Source organism: Falco biarmicus, chromosome 14 (genome assembly GCF_023638135.1).
Source record: "Falco biarmicus isolate bFalBia1 chromosome 14, bFalBia1.pri, whole genome shotgun sequence".
NCBI classification, from domain to species: domain Eukaryota; kingdom Metazoa; phylum Chordata; class Aves; order Falconiformes; family Falconidae; genus Falco; species Falco biarmicus.
The window spans coordinates 9,068,082-9,088,236 of NC_079301.1; the positions used below are offsets into that span (position 1 = coordinate 9,068,082).

The 20,155-nt window shown below is 47.5% G+C and overlaps 1 protein-coding gene across 1 annotated transcript in view; it reads left to right on the plus strand.

The window, feature by feature from the left end:
* GPC3 (glypican 3) overlaps positions 1-20,155 on the plus strand; it is a 154,971-nt gene that overhangs the window by 64,209 nt on the left and 70,607 nt on the right. The window contains exon 3 of the mRNA XM_056360059.1: positions 6,657-7,351. Within this exon, the coding sequence (XP_056216034.1) occupies positions 6,657-7,351 (695 nt within the window). The remainder of the gene's footprint in view (positions 1-6,656; positions 7,352-20,155) is intronic.

Genomic DNA, 20,155 nt, shown 5'->3' on the forward strand with positions numbered 1-20,155 from the left:
AATGCCACAGACAAAAGTAATTACGCTGCTTAGAAGAGCTTTTGTCTCCACATAACGTTGTTAAAAACTTGCAGTGTAGCATAAATCATAAGGGAACAAATCTGGAGTCTGCTCTTACTGCTGCTAGGGGAACATCTCTTGGATTTTGTTTCCTTTCTGCTCAATATATTGCAAACCTTTTCCAAGTTTGTAAATAAATATTACCTGCTGTTTGAAAAATGACTTGTGGTTCATCTCGCCAGTAGTGCCTGTGGCAGCCAGGACGTTATTGCAAACAGTTGTTTCTCTCTTGTTGAGCTCTTTTGTGTGTCTTTCAGGAACACAGGCTGTTGTAATGAGTCTGGAGTTGTCTGATGCATCGGAGATATTAAAGAAGTATTTCCTTCTTTAGAGCTCACTCACATGTGGATGCCTATGGCTCCTTTTGCTGCTTCCCAGCAGTGCTGTGGCAATTGCTGTGTCAGAAAATATTTTGGTGAGCTTACAAAACCCAAAACTTTTAGTTTTTCCTTGAGGAACATTTACATTCCCATCTGTGAATACCAGTGGGGTTTTTTTGAGAGGCGGAGCATTTTTGGGTTTTAGGTGTATGGGATTCTGAAAGGTTTGGAAGCCCTGGGCCTGAAGAGGATGCAGTGATTGCATTAGGACCAGATTAACTGATGATTTTTCCACCACCCTGCCTGGAGAGCTGCGTTTTTGTCTCAGGATGGAAATGATTCCCATAGCATTGAGGAATTCTAGTGCCTGATTCTCTCCTGACGTGATTTGTGTCCTGAGGAGTGAAGGAAAGGAGGATTAAATCAATGGGTCATTTCACAGGCAGTAAAAATGAGGTTTTACCATCAGCAGGGAAGTGCCAGAGCACCAGGGCAGCTCACTGGGTGAAGTTTGGCTGGGCTGGGGGCTCTCAGGCTCCCGCTGTTATTGCTGTGCCTTGCACAGAGTTTGGTGCCAGGTCCTGTGAGTAGAGACCCTCCGGGGTCTGGGGAGCAAACCCAGGGACACGAGGAGAGCCATTGGAGCCTGCAAGAGGGACTTCAGCTCCTGAAGCTCAGTGGGTTTGCAGGTTCGCTTGCTACCCTGGAGCAGTTGCATCTGTAGATGAGGTTTATTGGGGAAGAAGGGGTGCATTCACACCTAAAAGGCGTTAAAAGTGCATTTTGGTATCTAGAGCTGGTGAGATTTGAAAATGGTCCCACACGCAAGACAGGGAAGCGCTGTGTGCAGCACTGTGGGCAGCAGCCCGGGGCTCTTGCCAAGCAGCAGCATCCCAGGAAAGGTGCAGTGAATCATAAACTGCATCATTATCTGCAGAGAGGGAAATTCAGCTGGGTGCCAGTGATCCGTGTTGACTTCAAGGGAGGTTTTTGCTGCATGGAAATCAGTTTCTTGTTTGTTTTACAGGTTGGGATAGTTTGTGAGGATTAGCCACTCAGCCACAAAGTCCTGGAGGAGATGGCCCTGAAGCTTTTATGAGGAGCTAGAAACATGATGGTGACACTGTGACCTTGTCTAGGATTACTTTGCCTGGCTTTCTCCCAAAAAATAAAACTGAGCCTTGTCTTTAGTAGCTCTTGGTAGTGGAATAACAAACATGTTGTAGTCCTTCCACTGTGAAGGCATATCTTTGTGTGGTTAAGGTAAGGCTTTAAATGCGGGAAGACAATTGCCTGGTGTTTAAGAAAATACTTTGCAATATTTTGCAAAGGTGCAAATAGGAGCTGGGAGCTCAGCTCCTGATGGGCAGTGGGAGCAGCCATGGTGGGAGCTTCCCTGCTCATGGGTGCATGGTTTGTGTGTCTGGATGTCAAGAAACAGTAACACCAAGGTTGTAGGTGCAGTTTTTAACCCCATGTGCTGAGGGATGCGTGGATGTCACAATCTTGCACCTCTACCCCACTTTGTTCCCTTACAAGGTGCACCATGATCTTAAAGGTTGTCTCCAACCTAAGTGGCTCTATGGAAGAGGGGCAGCTGATGCAGCAAGTTTTGCTGTGCAGCTCCCTCATCTTTGGTGTGCCTTTGCCAAAGAGGACTTGTGTGGTGCGCAGTGGTGCACAGAGAAGGGCAGTTGCCGATGTGGGAAGCTTGTGTTTGCAGGAGAACAAGAGTGGCACAGTAACGGAGGGGCAAGCACAAAGCCCATGGCATGTCATGGTGTCTGACTGACGTGGTGGGTCCTGTGTCCCCTCTGCCCTGCTGTGTACCACCAGCTCACACCACCTTCCCATGGCTGCGGTGGTGCAGCAAGGTGGCTCTGCGCCGCTGCAGCGATGTCTGCTGGGGTGCTGGCTTTGGGGGAGCTGGTGCTGGGGGCAGACCTCCCTGTTCCTGGCAGCTGCACCTTTCCAGACACCTTCAGTTGCTGGTCAGGCTGCATTCACTGAGCTCAGACCTGAGGGTGGTGGACCAGGCTGGATGCTGTCTCTGTAGCTGCCCTGGCTCTGCAACTGCCATCAGACTGTGGCTCTTGCAAGGGATGGCTCGTTGGGGTCACTTGCGCTGGCTCCTTGCAGTTCAGGTGACTGTATCACATAATTATTAAATAAACCCTTTGGGTCCCAGACTGGGCTGGAGCCTCCTGCAGCCCGGGGGAGCCAGCAGGTTAATCCGGAGAGTTCCTCCGTCCGTGGCATCAGCCCCTTTGAAGCAGCCGCAGCTCAGGGGTGGACGCGCCTTCTCAGGAAAGCTGGCATTTTTACTAAGCAGCAGACTCTAATTATCTGAGCCAAGAATGCAGTGATTTCCTTCTGCCAGTAATCCCTACTCAGGGCACTGTTATGCTATTTTACAATTTATTTTCTTTTCTCTAATTACCAGTTTGCAGTGGCCGTGCAGCGCTCCCTGGGCTGCTTTTTAGGGAGCTTTTGCACTTGGAAAGCAGCTTAGTCCTTCCCTCCTGGCTGCTGGAACCAGGTGGCAATTCCTTGCCAGGTGCTTCAGTAAGAGTCCTGCCTGAAAAATAAGTAATACCCCATGCTTTTCAGCTGGTGCCTGGTAACTGTGGTCTAGAGTAGAGATTCAGCTGTTTCATGCATCCTTTGGGAGCCCTGATAAACTGCCCTTGACAGAGGTCATCAACAGATGTGTAATACCAGTGCACCAGGTATGACGCTTTGCTGGTGGTGGTGCTCTGGCTCTCATCCTACATGTGGTCCCTCTGTCTCACCTGGGCATGGCATGGTTCTTCCCATCTGTCCTGGGGTGTTAAATTGCTCCCAAGTTTGTCCCTGTGGTGACTGAAATGACTTTGGAGTGCAATTTGTGTATGTGTTCAGCAACTTTAGGTACCACCTGTGGATGAAATGTGCTTAAGAGCTGCCCAGGCAGGACTGACTTTCTGGCGTGGTGGCCTGCAGCAGCTCGGGCTGTCCTCTCCCTGAGCCAGACTTATGGGTCAGGGCTCTTTAAACTTTAGTGCACGCAAAGGTGTGTTGCTTTTTTGGTTTGTGGTGTGGTTTTTTTGGTTTTAGTTTGGGCTTTTTCCTACTATTCACATAAGAAAATATTTTTAAACCATAAAAAACCATGTGGCGTGGTCAGGTTCTGCTGTGTGTGCATAGCTATAGTGATGGCTTTTATATATATATAAAAATATATATCTATACACATATATATATATATAGTGATGGAGATTGTAAAACATGAGCTCTGCTCTGCCGTGCGATACCTTTGCCTGCTGGAAGCTGGGTGCAAGTTTGATGCTCGGCTCTATCTGTGTTGTTAAGGTATTTACTCTGCTTCAGCTAGACCTGCAAACCGTCTGCCTTAAATTGCAGCTTTTGAAAAGATCCTTGAAATAATAAGAATAGAAGAAAGAGAAGATTCAGTTGTCCTCCAGCGATAAGAGTTTCAATAATGCTGTGTTACGAGCAGGGCACATTTACCAGCAGCAAATCCAGGCTGTGGGATTTTAAGGGGATCAGAAGCCTGTGCCGCTTCTGTAATGTGGCATCCCCACCGTTTCCCCATGGTGCTCGCTCGTGGGAGCACAGGGGCCTGACCCACAAAGTTTCCTCCTCTTTGAAGTGCTCAGAGTCTGGCCGTGGGTCACTTCTGCTGCCGACAGCTGGGGCTTGAATATTCTTGCAGCCAGGCCTTTGTGAGGAGTATTTCAGAATAAGCAACTACTAGGGGAGTTGGGTGTGAGAGATTTTGGATGTGTAAGGCTTCTTTTTTTTCTTTGCAAAGTTTTATTATTTCTTGCATCTATTAATAGGGCAGCAGGAAGCTCCATATGCTTTTATAGTCCCTGTTGTGTGCTCTAATGGATATATGCAAAAGCTCCAAGGCGCATAAAATAGATACTCTTAGCCAGTTATTATGATAAAAATTATGTGCATGTCATGACCTTTAAAGCAGTGGGACTGTGTGTGCATGCACTTCTGATAGTCCACTGTTCTCGATTCCTTTCTGAAGCATTTCTCACTGTAGGAGGTTTGCATAGGAGCTTGGAATATTTTTCTAATCAGCAAAGAGTCTCTTGGCTCTGATTATAACTTGCAAAGCACAGAGGAGCGAGGAAAGGGAAGAGGGATGACTTTTTCTAAGGGAACTAACAGAGGAGAGGTTAAAGGCAAATGGTGAGGCACAGCATGAAAATCCTGGCATCGTCTGCAGTGCTGTCAAAAAAGCAGCGGTCCAAAAAGTTCTTTGTGCTCTTTGAGGCAAAAGCTATTCTGGTGCTCTTGAGGATAAAGAAGGAAAAAAGTTTCATAATGCGTGTGCCCTATTTAAAGAGACTTCTTTTGTTTTAAAACTTTTAATGACGGTGCAACCAGAGTTTGCTCTGCCTGCGTGTTTCCCCTGCTCTGTGCCAGGTGTGCTGTTGTGCCTGGAGAGCCGTGCGGCACTCTGTATGGGTGAGGGGCGAGACGCCTGCTGTCACGGTGAGGGAGGCATGGAGAGAGGGGCTCGGTGTCCTTGCGCTGCTGCATCCCTCGGTCTGTGGTGTTGGGAAGGATTGCTGTTGTCTGGGAGCGCAGATGGTTGCTCTTGGCTTGCTGGGGCAGTACTGGTGTGGGTGTCGGGAGCTATGGACAAAATGCTTCAGTGGCACGCCTGGGAGGTGTGCAGGCACCAGATGGGATGGAGACACTGTTTGCAAAAGTATATTGGTAATTTCTACTTGGGTTGCTGCTTACGCCGTAGCTTTCTGCATGCTGGCGTGGGAGGCAGCAAACAGCACTGTGTCCCTGTCCAGCTGGGTGTACCTGCATAGGGCGCACCTGGGAAGAAAGATTTGGAAGTTCTGGAGATGTGATGGTCTCAGAAGCTCTTGAGTAATGCCAGAGGTTATGCAGGGTGAGCAGCGAGGCCTGACATTGCTTGTGATAGTGTTGATACCGAACCCCCATGGAGATTCGTCAGGCCACACTCAGCTGCATCCCAGCTTTAACAAATGGGAAAAATAACACTTACGGGTTTAAAAATTAAACATTCCCTTTAATTATTGAACATGAACAATTTTCATGCAAATTGAGCCTGGATGTGTGTTTCTGGAGTGACACAGTTGCGAGCAGTTACATCGCGGGGTGTCAGTGACCTGTGAACTGACAGGCTGCTCATTATTTTTAGCATTTTATGAACAGTACCCCGGAGGGTGGAACACAGGCTGGTAGAGGAAGCTGGAGAAAGGAAAAGACTTTAGTTTGCACTAGTGGCCTCCCCTTACCCGTGCTTTAACTTGCAAGCCAGGGTGTGTGTATGTATGTTGTCTTTATGTACCTGGGTATGAGTATTTTGGAAGCCTCCCGCTGAGGAGGGCTGTAATTAAGGGAATAACTGCGCGGTGACTGTGCTGCTGGAGGCTTTCCTGCTTGCTGCATGGAGGCGGTGTGGGCAGAAGGTGCTCAGGTCTTCGAAGGTGGAGAGGAGAAAGTGCACCCTGGTTTTTCCTAGCAAATTAATAGTCTCTGTGTAAAACTGGAGCTTCACGGGGCAGTTTGGCACAGCCTGATGTGTGTGGGAGTGGTCCTGGCTGGGCATCCACAGGTGGACACTGCATCGCTGGCTCTTGGCATCGCTTTGGACCATGGAGCAGCTCACGTCCAGGGCAGCTGAAATGCTGGGTCTGCAGCTGAAGTGAGCCTGGTGCCTTTGGGGAAGCTTACAGCACTGCAGGGGCTTTTCAAATGGCTTTGAGGACACTTAGTGCAGGGCAGGTGCTGGGGGTCAAGTCCAAATATCCTGTGATTAAGCCCCTATAAATATTTTCCTTTTCACAATGGAATGTCAGCATTTACTGTTTCCTGATTTTAAACACTGTACAGTTTGTCAAACATTTATCTCTGTCTTAAATTAAGTCTCGAGAAAGAATTCCTGTTAATTTCAAATCAATATGAAAGGGGGAGAGAAAGAAATTGCGGTCTGGCCCTTTTCTTGAATCAATATTTTCTTTAGAAGCTGAAATGTTAACTAGATCATAGTTTTTTGCCATTTTGAAATGTAGCTTGTGTTTTAAAGTATGTATGCATTTCCCCTGGAAATTGCTGACGCTGGTAAGTTTTTGCACCAGGCGCGGCTGCCAGCGGGTGTTTGACCCAAAGCGTGCAGGATGGGACCAGCCTTTGCAGCAGTAATGTGCTATAACATCCCTGTTTCTGAGCTCATTGTCTCTTAATAACTTTTTTTTTTTCCCTTCTGTTTTGCAGAAGCCTTTGAAATTGTAGTACGGCATGCGAGAAACTTCACCAACAGCATGTTTAGGACCCACTACCAGAGCATGGGGCCCAGAGCTCTTACGTTTGTTGGAGAACTCTTTACTGACATCTCGCTGTACATATTAGGCTCTGACATCGGTGTTAATGACATGATAAACGAGTTTTTTGACAGTTTATTCCCTTTGGTTTACTCTCACTTGATTAATCCCGGCTTCCCCGATCCCTCCGTGGAGGTGACTGAATGCCTGCGGGCAGCCAGGAGAGACCTCAAAGTCTTTGGGAACTACCCAAAGATGATGATGACGCAGGTGTCCAAGTCACTGCAGGCTACGCGAGTCTTTCTGCAGGCGCTCAACCTGGGGATCGAGGTGATAAACACTACTGACCACCTAAAATTCAGCAAGGACTGTGGGCGAGCGCTGCTGAAGATGTGGTACTGCTCGCACTGCCAGGGGCTCCTCCTGGCCAAGCCCTGTGCCACCTACTGCGGGGTGGTGATGCAAGGATGCTTGGCGGGCGTCGCAGAGATCCATAACCACTGGCAAGAGTACATCGGGTCTCTGGAGGGGCTGACCAAAGGCATGCACGGCATCTATGACATGGAGCATGTCCTCCTGAACCTGTTCTCCTTGGTGCAGGATGCGATCGTCTACGTGCAGAAGAATGAAGGAAAGCTCTCAACAGCTGTGAGTAGCTTTCTGACGTTCCCCTAGCTCACTGCCATGGAGGGCTCCGTTGTGTACCATGAGCTCTGCATGCTGAAACCAACACACCCCAAATGCTCCTCTCTCCTTCCCCCCATCACACCCCCCCCCCCCCCCCCCCCCCGTCTCTGGTAATTTTAAAACCTTTTGGTAGCATTTGAAACTGGTGGTTGCGTGGCCTGGGCTTCAGCTAAGGGCTTTGCCTCTTTTCAGGTTGGTCAGAGCAGGAGGGTCTTGACTCCTCCTGGCATCAGCCTTGGAGCTGGGGTGTGAGACTGGGAGCTGAGATGTCCCAGCATTTTCAGAACTCCCCGGGTGCTGTGCTTGCCTTGGGTAGCTCTGAGAGGTTGGTCCTGCTCTCCTGGGGTCCCCTGTCTCCTGTAACATCATAAAATGTACCTCCAAACAGATGCTAAGTGGAGGCGTGTGCTGTGGCATCCCCTGCTTCCTGATTTACTAAAGGACATTTGGTTTTCCCCCTTTTGGTAACTCATTCCAGTTTGGGCCACATTTAATCCCAGGGATGAGGTTGTTTCTTATTTATTAGGAGTGACCTGACTCTTTAAAAAGACACTGTGTGGATTTCTGAGCCTCCTGAGAAACTGAGGCTTTCTTGTTCGGAAAACCCTGCTGCTCTGTTTGAATGCTGAGGGCAAATGGACTGTGGTAGTACAACACAAGTTTTGCAGAGGAGACTTTTCTTGCGGTACAATTGTGGATCTGTGCAGGTAGGATAGAGTTGGGGATGGGGGCAAAGGTGTGGGAATGTTGTAGTTTGCTTAAAGCCAGCGATGATTAAAATCTGCCACCGTTTCCTTGTTAGCTGCTTGTTCCTGTCATCCGTGACTCCTGTTTACAAAAGAACTGTGTTTATGTAGGTCACTGTAGTACTTGCACTGTAAGTAACTCTTATCTTTTTTTGGGAACCGTGGAAATGTGTTGGCTTATGGATTTTGAGTTTTGTGGCATTCAGCCAGCAGCACTCTTCTGTGCCATCTTTTCTCAGTGATTGCCTGAGACACGCCACCGCGTGTATGCAGGCTGTGAAACAACGTGGTGGCACTCGGGTGGTTTCACAGCCCTGGGTCATTTGGCACACATGGTGCAAGCTCTCTTCTTAGAAGGAATTTAGGGGACCACATCTCCAGTAAGCTGGGTTACTCTTGTGTTGTGGTGACCAGGAGGAGGCTGTGGCTGAGGGCTGGGGGTTGGTATTGGTCACCTGGGCAGATGGATGCAGGTAGGACTTGTGGGGAGCATGTTCGGCTCCAGGGTGAAGTGCAGGACACTGGCTTTCAACCTGCATGCCTTAGCCCCTTTCTGCAGAAAAATCCTTGTTTTACAGCAGCCTGCCAAGTGTTTCTTATGTCCCCAGGACCACAGGGAGGTTCCAGCTGATGGCGTCCCGAGCAGCAGCTGCTCTGCTGCTGTGGAGCCAGGGCAGGTGGTTCTCCCATCGGTCAGAACCTGTCACCCCCCTCTGGAACAGCAAAGGAGCAGAGATGTAACTGTAGGTTTAGCCTGAGGTCAGGTGAGACGCAGAATTCACGTTACAGACATCAATGATGTATACAACAGAGAAAACCCCGCTCAACTCTAAGCCCAATTGGCATTTCCAAGACAGTATGAAACAAAACTTAATTCTACATGTAGTGTGAGCCTATTTGATCTGGAAAGATCACTCGAGATACTCAGCTGTGAGCAAAAGCATCCAACGTGTTTTGCACCAGCAAACCTGCCGTGCTTGTGTAGCTGCTAAGGTGCAGAACAGAAACATTGACCTTACAGGCTGTATGCCAGGTTTTTTCAAGCACACGCAACATCTGCATTGCTGTACCATCCTGAAAGGATAAGTGTTTGGCCTCCCATATCCTCCTTTTATTGACACAACAATAAAATTGCACTTTTTCTTGAAGATGTCCCTGTATACAGCAAAGGAACGTGACTGTCAGTTATATTTTTGACTACTGAGACCTTGATCTGTCTCCAGAGAATGTGTTTGTGGGATGAGTAGATCGAGTGCCACTGAAGTCAACACAAGCCATGGCAGCAGAGCCATAATTTACCCATCCTCTGCCAAACCAGAGCATAAATTGATGACTTCTAAAATAAAAAAATCACTGAGCATTGCAAAACTATTCAGTGCTTTTGTACATGATAAAGCTGTTTGAATTCGTTAGTGCTCTATGTAGTTAGGTACTTGTTTAAACATAACTCCCCTTGATTATTTGATACTTGAGCTATTCTTTTATTTGATCCAGAGATGTTTTTGTGTTATAGGAGTACAGAGGAAAAAAAATCCAAACCAAGCAAGCCAATTGTCTGGCAATTGTCACTAAAAGAGAATGGCCACTGGGTTTAAGTTTATTTTTAAAACACCAGTGCTGCTCAGCTAACGCTCTTATGTCGAACCTGAGCCCAGAGCAAATCTTTTTACAAATGAAGGTATGAGCTGTTCAGTAGAGGAATAAAGCAGTAATGGCAGTGCTGACAGTCGTAACTACAGCATTGCAGATGGCCTGACGCTGACAGCCAGTCTGCATTTGGGATCTGGTGTAAATATCTCTGCTTGTAAGTGATAAATACAATTTTTTTTTTCTCAGCTGTGCTAGAGTGAAAGTTTCTCTGTTAAACTTACCAGCACATATTGAGTTTCAAAGAGTATACCTAGAAGCAAACAACTGTATTTACTGTTATCCTGTAAATATGATTGGGTTTAGACACCATTGTCATATCAAAGCACAAAATGCCGTGGGAGTTGTTTTTGAAAATGTGGGGCTTTGCTCTTGCACTGGCTTCTCATAGTGACCTCTTTTATTGCTGACCTTGGCCATCACTGCTTCTGCACGCAAAGTTCAATTCACCTGTATGTTATTTAAGGATAATGACAGGTTATTTAATTGTCATTAAAATCCCCTGGAAATATGGAAAACTTATCTTCCATGCCTGTAGTGATTATAGCCTGAAAAACACCGCTACTGCCCTTGCCTGTCCTTTGGGCTGCTTTGGTTTTTCACTTCGTTGCTGGCACTTCAGTGGCAGTAGTTTTTCCTCCTGGTACTTAAGGTCCTCGGGTGCTTTACCCAACTGAGCATCCTTCCTCCATGCGGCTGCCCCTCTGTCCCCTTCACCACCCACCCCTAGGATGGCTGTGAGCATTTGCACAGGGATCGGGACCCTTTCTGTAGCTTGCAGCAGACCTGTCTACAAAAGGCATGTGAACTTGAGCTCCAGAGGTGTTGCAGAGCCTCCAGGTAGGTTTTTGAGGAGCTGCGCAGTCCCCAAGATGAGGAGTCATTCTGCTGTTAATCTGCTTTTGGAAACTGTGTGCCTCCAGGAATGCATTTAAATGTAAACCTGTGCCAATGTTATTCCTGGTATGTAAACAGCAATGCAGAAGGGTGAATTCAGCAATATGCAGTAGGCAGTTCCCATCCCAAGCCTTGCTTTAGTAGCTAATTTGTCAGCGATTGTGTGTGTGTTAGGGCTTTATTATTTCCAAGATTTATCTGTTTAAAAACTTCACCCCCCTAAAATATGCTATTAAAATAGTTCATCAAGGAGGCTGAGTCTCAGGGAAGGTTAGGAGAAAAAATTTCTGTCTGGGGATATATCTATATTAATTTTCCTATCTGCTACTTTTTTCCCTGGTTGAATATGTGCCTAGTATGTCCACCTCTTGTAGATACTTTAATCGTGAATGTAAGGAAAAGTGATTTTAGTCAGTCTCTTCATGCTTTCTACCACAAACAAAGAAAATCTGAGAGATGCAGTACAAATAAACTTCATAAAAAAAATTGAACCCCAGCACCTCTTGAAGTTAATGCTTTCTCTGCTGTTGGAAGTACAAGAGAGACAACAGGTGTAGGTGCCTTACGTGGCTAATACTTGGTCTCCTCTGGGGTTAGAACAGAATCACACAGAATGGTTTGGGTTGGAAGAGACCTTAAAGACCACCCAGCTCCAACCCCGCCATGGGCAGGGACCCCTTCCACCAGCCCAGGTTGCCCCCAGCCCCGTCCAGCCTGGCCTTGAGCCCTGCCAGGGATGGGGCATCCACAGCTGCTCTGGGCAGCCTGCGCCAGCGCCTCACCACCCTCACAGGGAAGAATTTCTTCCCAATATCTAATCTAAATCTTCCCTCTTCTGATTTATAGCCACCCCCCCTTGTCCTATCACTACCTGCCCTTGCAAAAAGTCCCCCTCCATCCTCCCTGCAGGCTCCTTTAGGCACCGGGAGGCTGCGATAAGGTCCCCCAGGAGCATCCTCTTCTCCAGGCTGAACAACCCCAGCTCTCTCAGCCTGTCCTCATACGGGAGGTGCTCCAGCCCCCTGATCATCTTCTTGGCCACCTCTGGACCTGCTCCAACAGGTTCATGTCCTTCTTACATGGGGGGGCCCCCACAGCTGAACGCAGTGCTCCAGGTGGGGTCTCACAAGAGCTGAGTAGAGGGCGAGAATCATCTCCCTCGACCTGCTGGCCACGCTGCTTGTGATGCAGCCCAGGATTTGGCTGGCTTTCTGGGCTGAGAGCACATGTTGCTGTGCCACGTTGAGCTTTTTGTCAACCAGCACCCTCAAGCCCTTCTCCTCAGATCTGCTCTCCATCCGTTCTCCACCCAGCCTGTATTTGGGCCCACGTGCAGGACATTGCACTTGGCCTTGTTGAACTTAATGAGGACTGCAGAGGCCCACCTCTCAAAGTCCCTCTGGATGGCATCCCTTCCCTCCACCGTGTTGACCACACCAAGGTGTTGTCAGCAAACTTGCTGAGGGCACGCTTGATCCCAGTGTCCGTATTGCCAGCAAAGATATTAAACAGTTCTGGTCCTGGTACTGACCCCACAGGAACGCCACTTGTCACCGGTCTCCACTTGGACATTGAGCTGTTGACCACAACTCTGAGTGCCACCATCCAGCCAATTCCTTACCCACCAAAAAGCTGGTGTTCCCTACCTTAAACCAGCACTGTAAACGTATTTTGAAAGGTTGCAGAGTTGAGATGTGAAGGCTGTTGATTTGACACACATTAATTTATCTACATAAATATATTTTTCTTAATGTTTTTTTTCCCACCCCTGTAACTCATCAGGGTTTTGAACCCACTGCAACAGAGTGGGAAACAACAGGCTACTCATAGCGTAGTGAGACACGAAGCAAAAAAGGTGGGTGGCTTGGGGTGAGTCTGTAGCCCTGTATTGCATGTGAGGAGGAGGATGCACTGCAGGTGTGAGTTGTCAGGGAAAGGGATGTGGATTTTGGCTGCGCTGGCTGCTTTGTCTTGCATGCCCAGCAGGGCTCACATCCCCTCCCAGCCCTTTGGAGCAGGGTGGCAGGACTTCTTCTGCCCTTCAGCTGTCGCGTGGTGCTTCTATTTCTGGACATGGAGCTGCAGTTGCTGATCCCTGCCTCGTACAGCAGGACCCTCTGCTTGGCAGGACCCATATGTGTTAGTGTGATTAGGGTCAGGGTCAGGCACAGGCGATACTGTGAAACTGATGCATCTGTAACATGATTGAAGCTGGGAATGATAACAGGTTGCAAAGGAATACAAGATCAGTCTTATAAATCTCGTAGAAAAAGCACTTTATGAAAAACACCAGCTACACACCACAAAAAAAACCAACAACACGTTAAGAAGCTTCAGCTAGCCCAGACTTGTCAGGTAGGTGTTCCCCAGCCTGGGCATCAGCATCTCTAGGGAGAAATGCAAAGGCATGGGCTGAGAGCTCCCTGGCTGTCAGTGGAAGTGTGCAGCTCTGTCTGTGGAGTGTTGCCTAGAGAGAAAAGAGCAGGGAGCTCAGCAAAGCATTTTTCTTCGCTCGGAACTGATGGCTGAATTTCTAGAAAATCCTGTTAAATTGCAGAACGAAGGTAGCCAGACCCTTGTTCAACCGATGGCAGCCATCTGTGCTGAGGAGGGGAGCAGGGTAAAGGAAGGGTACTGGTGCCGTATGGGAGCGGGGTGCGATTCCCAATGTGCTTGCACTGTGAGCGGATCCCTGCTGTTTTACTTCCCTGCAAACACCTATAAAAGACTGCTCGGGCCCGGGTTAACTAGGCTGTGTAGCGGTGCTGCTGAGGAGGCAAAGCCACAGTGCAGGCTGGGTTTGGTTTGATCCCAAAGCTGGAGCACTCACCCCAGCCAGCACAGGCAGAGTGCCGGCTGTGAGCCCAGCTCTGATGCTGGCCACGGGAAGCTGCTGGGGGAGCCCCAGAGAGGAACAGAGTCAGGCAAACTGAACGCTTGTTTGCCCTTTATTTTTTGGGGAATCCTGGTGGGGAGGCCATGAGCATGCTGAAAAAATAACTAGCTACTCTGATTGCTTGTAGCAGCACAGAGAGCAGCATTGCTTTGTTGCAAATTGGTGTCAAAATCTGTAATACCAGCAGATGCACAGGCACGGAAATCAAGAGTATGTATGTTAAGGGAATTTTGGCATCCAGAGATGAAAATATCACCTGTTGCCATACACAGTGATTCAGTGCATTTGTAGCACAGCGATACCAGTTTTCCCTGGGAGCTGCTTTTGGAGCTGGCTCACCTGGCGACTTGCTGGAAGCTGCTTTGCTCGGTGGGTTGCAGCAGCAGGGAGCTCCAGTGAGTTTTCCTATCTGCTAATGGATTTCTTTCTGTGCCAGAGCTGGCAGGAGTCTTGTGAGGAAAGCTTTGAAATTACAGTGCTGTTTGAGAAGTCATTCCCTCTGAGACGCCGAGATCAGTTTCTTTGTACTTTTAATGCGGGTTGCTTTCTGTTGGCATCACTCATGGGATAGCTGGCTGGATGTACAGCCTCTGTATTTTCAGTTTCTTTCTCGGCAAAGTTTAATCCTCAGGCTGTTCTCTAATGCTTGCTACCTAGCTCCATTTTTCACTTAAAGCTGGAAATACGGGTGGGATTTTGGTTTCCAGTAAGCTCCAACCCACTCGTAGCTATCCCAAGGTGTGTTTATCGTGTACTTTTGTTAACCATTTTGTGATAGGCGGTGTAACGTGCTTGATAAGGCGTGTTAAAGCGAGCATCTGTTCCCACTGCAGGATGAAAATAAACCTGCACCGAGGACAGTATCGGCAACGTTCCTGTTCCCGTGAAAATACCTTGGGAGCATTATGATTAGTTGTCTGAAGAGGTTTCAGATATTAAAGATTTTCTGATAGTTGGGTAAGCATATGGCAAGGCTCTGAACTGTATGGCGTTGATTTTGATCTGCAGATCTCCCCACGTTGTTGGCAGCTTGGCTGCTGCTGAAAGAATAAGGGCAAAAATTATTCATGCCTGCAGTTTTGCAACCCAGTATGAACAGTTTTGATCCAGCTACTTTGGCAGGCTGCTGCTGGTCTTAAATCTTTGGTTTAATGTTCAGATACACAGTAGCAAATTAAGGGTCTGCATCTCATTTTTGGAAGGGACTTTGGCATGGATGCTCTTGACTATCATTTGCCTTTCCAAGAGAGTGAGGCTTGGAGGTTTTTCTCAGCCTAGTGAAAGTTTTACCTCTTGTCTAGCCTGGAGAGGGAGGCCGTTGGTGTCGCAATTAATTCACTGCTAATCGCTTTGCCTCTAGAGGACATGGGGTAGCATGCTTTCATGGTCTTTGGTCAGCCTTGTCCTTTTTCTGCTGGGGTCTAGCATGGGCACGGTGGTGTTGGTCTCCCCCTCCCGCTTGCCCTGATGGCATGGTGAGGCTTTGGGCCGATTGTCACTGAATAGGGTCTGGATATGAAGCAGGGTGAGCGTGCGGGGCTGCGCTGGGGAGCACGGGGGGCTGTGCTGTGCAGAGCTGCGAGGTGGGGGTAGTGGATGTGGCCAGCGATGCTCCAACCTGCTAGTGGGAAGCCAGGGGAGACGGCACTGAATATCAACATAGGTTTAATTTAAAATAGCATTTGATTTTGCTTCTATTTGTCAACTTTTATATTGTCCTCTCCTTTTTTGCTCTCCCTCTCTCCTTTTAACTCGATGTGTTCTAGCCTCTGGCAGGTTGTGCCATTTCAGTGGAAATTGCATTGATGCCTTTTTTTTTTTTTTTTTTTTGTAATTAAAGGTAGAAGGTAGCTGCGGTGCCCCCTCCTCCCTGCGTGCGCACATGGCAGCACAGGAAGCATCCTTTGACAGCATGTTTGATGCCCAACCCAACTTTGCACTGAAGCTCACACAAATCCTTTCATTGACTTCAGTCAGAGATAGATCACTCAGCTGGTGGCAACTTCATCCTCACTACTCTGCAGTTTAAAAAGAGCTTTTTAAGGCTGCTGCATTTTATGGGTGGGAATATCATACAGCACCCACTGAGCCTGCCTTGATCTCACTTCAAATCGTGTGCAGGCTACAGCGTGAGATGCACGCAGGTTGGGTGGCGGGATGTCTTGCATCTTTTCTGAGCTGAAGTCAGAACAAGCCTAAAGATCTTGTGCAGATTAATTACTTGTTCTTGGCCTTCGCCTGCTCCTTGTATAACAGAGGAGCTGATTCGTTGTGGCGCAACCAGCTCCCAAGCATTTAAAAGGATACTTGGTTCTGAGATGCCTTGACATCAGTACAAAGAGCTAGCTTAGGCAGTGGTTCAGGATACAGTCTTAAGTTGGAAATACACCTTTGTAGTATTACACAGCTTTCTTCACTACCCAGAGCATCTTCTTTTTATCCTCATCTGCCTTCTTTTTTCCTGGCTCCCATCACAGCTGTATTTGGTGGCTGGACATGGGATGCTTTGGGAGGTAGGAGAGGAGGGAGCTGGTGATCATGACATCCATAGCAGACTGCGCATTGCAGGAGGGGCTGTATGGGGGTGTCTGCTCCTTGGGCACTGGGCTTTAGGCTTTGACATTTCAAACTGTCTCATTTTGTAATAAATTGCAATGGTCAAGGATGTAATGTGAGGTCTTGAAGTAGATTGGATTTAATTGGAAAAAACCCTGAGTTTCAGGCTGAACCAAAGATCACAGCATCAGAAAGTTCCCCCTGAGTGTCTTGAGGCTTCTGCTGTTTCAGGAGCTGGGGGAGAGGCACTGGCCGGGGAGGAGGGGTCCCTTGGAACGGGGGGGGGGGGCTGGGGCACAGCCCATTTGCTGGGGGTGGCTTTGCAGCTGAACATCCTTCAGAGTTAAACCAGCATTATGCTCAGGGTGCTTGCAGAGATCCAGATGTAGCTTACCTGAGGGGTGCTACAAGCTGGTGCATGGCAGGAACGGGGGGGCTTTTAGGTCTGGGCTGACCTGCCTGCCTTCCGAGGAGCCCACAGGGAAGTTACATCCATGGCATGAGCTGCCTTTCTCGTTATTTAGCTTGGTCTGGACCATCCCTTCAGACAAGCTGTTGCTCTCTGTGCTTACTGGGGAATCGGGGAGCTGCCTCCTGGATTCTGTCTCAAAACTGGCCACACATCTTTGTTTTATCAGAGAGATAAAACCCCCAAGTATCAGCCCTGTGGATGCGGCTCCCTTGCTTGCTGTCCAGATTGCTGCAGCCTCCTGCAACCTCTATTAACATAGATGCCTTATTAGCAAAATATATTCTGGCCCATTTCCTTTCCTGAAGATTTTTATCCTTGCTAAGAGCCGCAGCTTTTGAACGCCAGACCCATGCTCACCAATATCCATCTCTTTATGCTTTTTACACTAAACCCTCTTTTGGCCTCATTATCCATGACTGCAGTTTCCACTAAGACCTCCATCTGGGGTCATTTGCCGGGCATCCTTCATCTTAACTGTGCTGAGTTTACTTCCAATGACAGTAACCCCCGTGAGTGTTGCTGCCTTAAAACTAGAACTAACTCGCCCATTAGCAATGCTGATGAATGAGCCAAGAACAAACCAGAAACTTAAAAGCGACCCTCTGCAAAGCAGAACTGGTGCCCAGAGCTGCCCAGGCGGAGCAGCGGCGTTTTGTTTTGTGCTGGAGAGGACGAGGAGCTGGGTTGCAATGAGTGTTTTGCTTCATTTTGAATTCTCTGCTTGTATGTGGTATCATTTTTACATCTTATTGTAAAGTGGCTTTGAGGTACCAGGCATGAAAGATGCCATCTACAAATACTTTAGCTGGGGAAAAAAAAAATTACAACAAACAATTGAGGCAGATTTTTTAGCTGTCCACTGCAGCAACACACTCCTCGTTGCCAGCAGAGCTCTTGGGCAGTCCTCTTGGCCTCTTCGGGTTACTGCAAAATGAACCTGTGGCCTTTTCCATCCCTACCTGTTGTCTTGCCCCACTAATAAACCCCTGAGGGCACAGAGCCTGCTCTTGGAGGGTGAAGTTTGCTGCTAACTGCGTTATTCTTCCAAAGATTCATTTGAGCGAGAGCAGGCTGGCTGCAGAAAGCTGTGCTGATAGCCTACAGCTACTTTGGTAGAGTTATTTCTGGTTAAAAAGGGAAAAAAAAAAAAGAAGGAAAAAAAAAAAAAGATAAGCAAGCCAGCAGTAGTTGGGGAATTTAGCAATTCTTTATGCAGGTGTATCTTTCTAACCTAATCAGTTTTCAACCTAATTCTCTTCCACGCTATCAGTGGTGGTGGAGATGATGCTCTTAGCCACTGACCTGGAGAGGGCGAGTGAGCCTGGTGGTTAGTGAGGATAATTTGGGGGGTGACTGATGTGCTCCGTGCTATGCCTTTCTAAAGCTTATTAACTCTTGGATTGCACATATTGATCTGTATCACTGTACAAATAAACTCCATGCTGCTGCTCTCGAGAGCACCAGAGAGCAGGTATTTCTGTAGATACCTCAACTGCCTGTGCTGGTACTTGTCGCCCATCCTCTGTCTCCTCCCTGAGGGACAGCCCAAAAAGCAGGGGGCAGAAGGCACCTGAGGATAGTGGGAGCTGTGCGCGCGGTGATGCTGGGATGGCTCTGACCAGCAAAGTGGCACCAGTAGCTCGGAGCAGATGGGCCTCAAAGGATTTGCCTGGCAGATGCTGAAAAATGCCCGTGATGTCTCTGAGCCTTGCCTCATGCATTTGCCGTTGCTGTTAGGAGTCAGGAAGCACCTCAGCCACCCTTTCTACCTGAAGATTTTGGTACAAGATCTTAATCTTTTCAGTGAGTTGTGGAAATGCCCAGCTTACAACTTGCAAGGTGAGTGGAAAGTAAAAAAGTTGAACAAAAATGCATTAAAAGTATTTAGTCATTTTTTTTTCCGATCTAATGATCCCCCTCCCCCCCCCCCCCCCCCATTTTGGAATTGTTGCATATCAATTTATTGGAATCTGCTTCTCGTAATCAAATTCTAGTCCTCAGTTTGACGATGTTAATAAATGTGGTGTGATAAAGTTGAATTAATTTCATTTCTGTCTGCAAACAGCCTATTGTTGGATGAGTCACTTTAATATATTAATCAGACATATAATATAGCATTGTAACAAGGTTAAAAGTGCACACCGATTTCCATTATAAAGATACTCTCAATCAAGCAGCAGCTAATCTAACATTGTAAGTCATTCCGTAATTTAATTGTACTAACCGCAGTACATGTAAAAACAAGATGTGTTACAACAAAGTCTCAAAAAAGCCCTGCAGATATTTATATCTTTATAGAAAAGAATGATTTACATTTTCAATAAGCCTGATTTGTCTTTGGGAAGAATGTAATTCCTTTATCATGAGCGAAAATCTAATGGGAGTCTTTTTTTTACCTTGTCTGCCATGTTTTGGGTAAATTATCTTTGTGCTGACCTTTAATTGGATTAGGCTAGGACTGACTGTTAGGGAAAAAAATTACCATGAATCCAGTAGCTTCAAAACTAAGAAAAATCAAGAGATGAAGAAAAGAAACAATGAAAAAAGAGCACAGGGCTTTCCCGAGCCCTTTGTTGGCCTTGAATGGATTAGTTTTACTGGTCCCTAATCTCTGCTGTGCAGAGTTGTTTTTACTGCTTTCCATTAATAACAATTTTTAGGTTTCTGTTGTAGGCTTTGCTTGGGGAGGGCCACAGCCCTGCCGTGGGGAGAGCCTCGTGCACCCCTCGCCAGGGGCTGGGTGACACGCTCTGGGGTTGCTCCGGGCTTCCCGAGGAAGCAAATGGTTGTAGTTTTTTTGCTGATGATATTCAGCAGCTTAACAACAACTCGAATGAATCGGTGACCTTTGGTGCCTCCAGCCTTACTGTTTTAGCAGGAACTGGTCTTTGGAAAGAGAAAGGTGGATGGAGGGAGCAAAAGGTGGCTGCTTGGGGGGGTTATTCCTGGGGGGGGGGGGGTTAAAATAAGTGGGGTTACGGTCCATTGTAAGGGACCGGTGAGTAGGGGGGAGTTATGGATACCAAGCCTCTTGGAGTCGGAAGGGTTTTCCATTTGGTACAGGAAGGGAAGAGGGCATTTTATAGCAAAAAATACTATTAGTGGCGTAAAAACCTTTTGGAATGGTTACAGCACAAGCAGTTATTGAAGTGTAAATCTGAAAAACGGTGTATAGCTGTGAGCATGGTCTGCGCAGGTTGCAAAACAGACCTGGCTTGTTACCTGCTTGTTTGGGTATCACCAGTTAAAGCAGAGTTAGTGGTAAGCCTCGCGTGCTCTATATAATGTAAATATAACTCTTGCTGTTGGATTGCTGATAGAGGGAGGGAGAACTAATTAAGGAGATGGGATATCATCAGTAATTTTTTCTTCCCTGAGATTTTATGAGCAGTAATTTGGAAAGAGCCATATTAAAGTCATTGAGGAACAAGTTAATGCTGCGTTTCTAAGAATATTGCCCTTCTACTCAAAGATTATATTCAAGAATAAACAGTGTACAGTAGCTAATTGCTAGCTGACACATTATAATGGCTTTATACTGCCAAAATTGA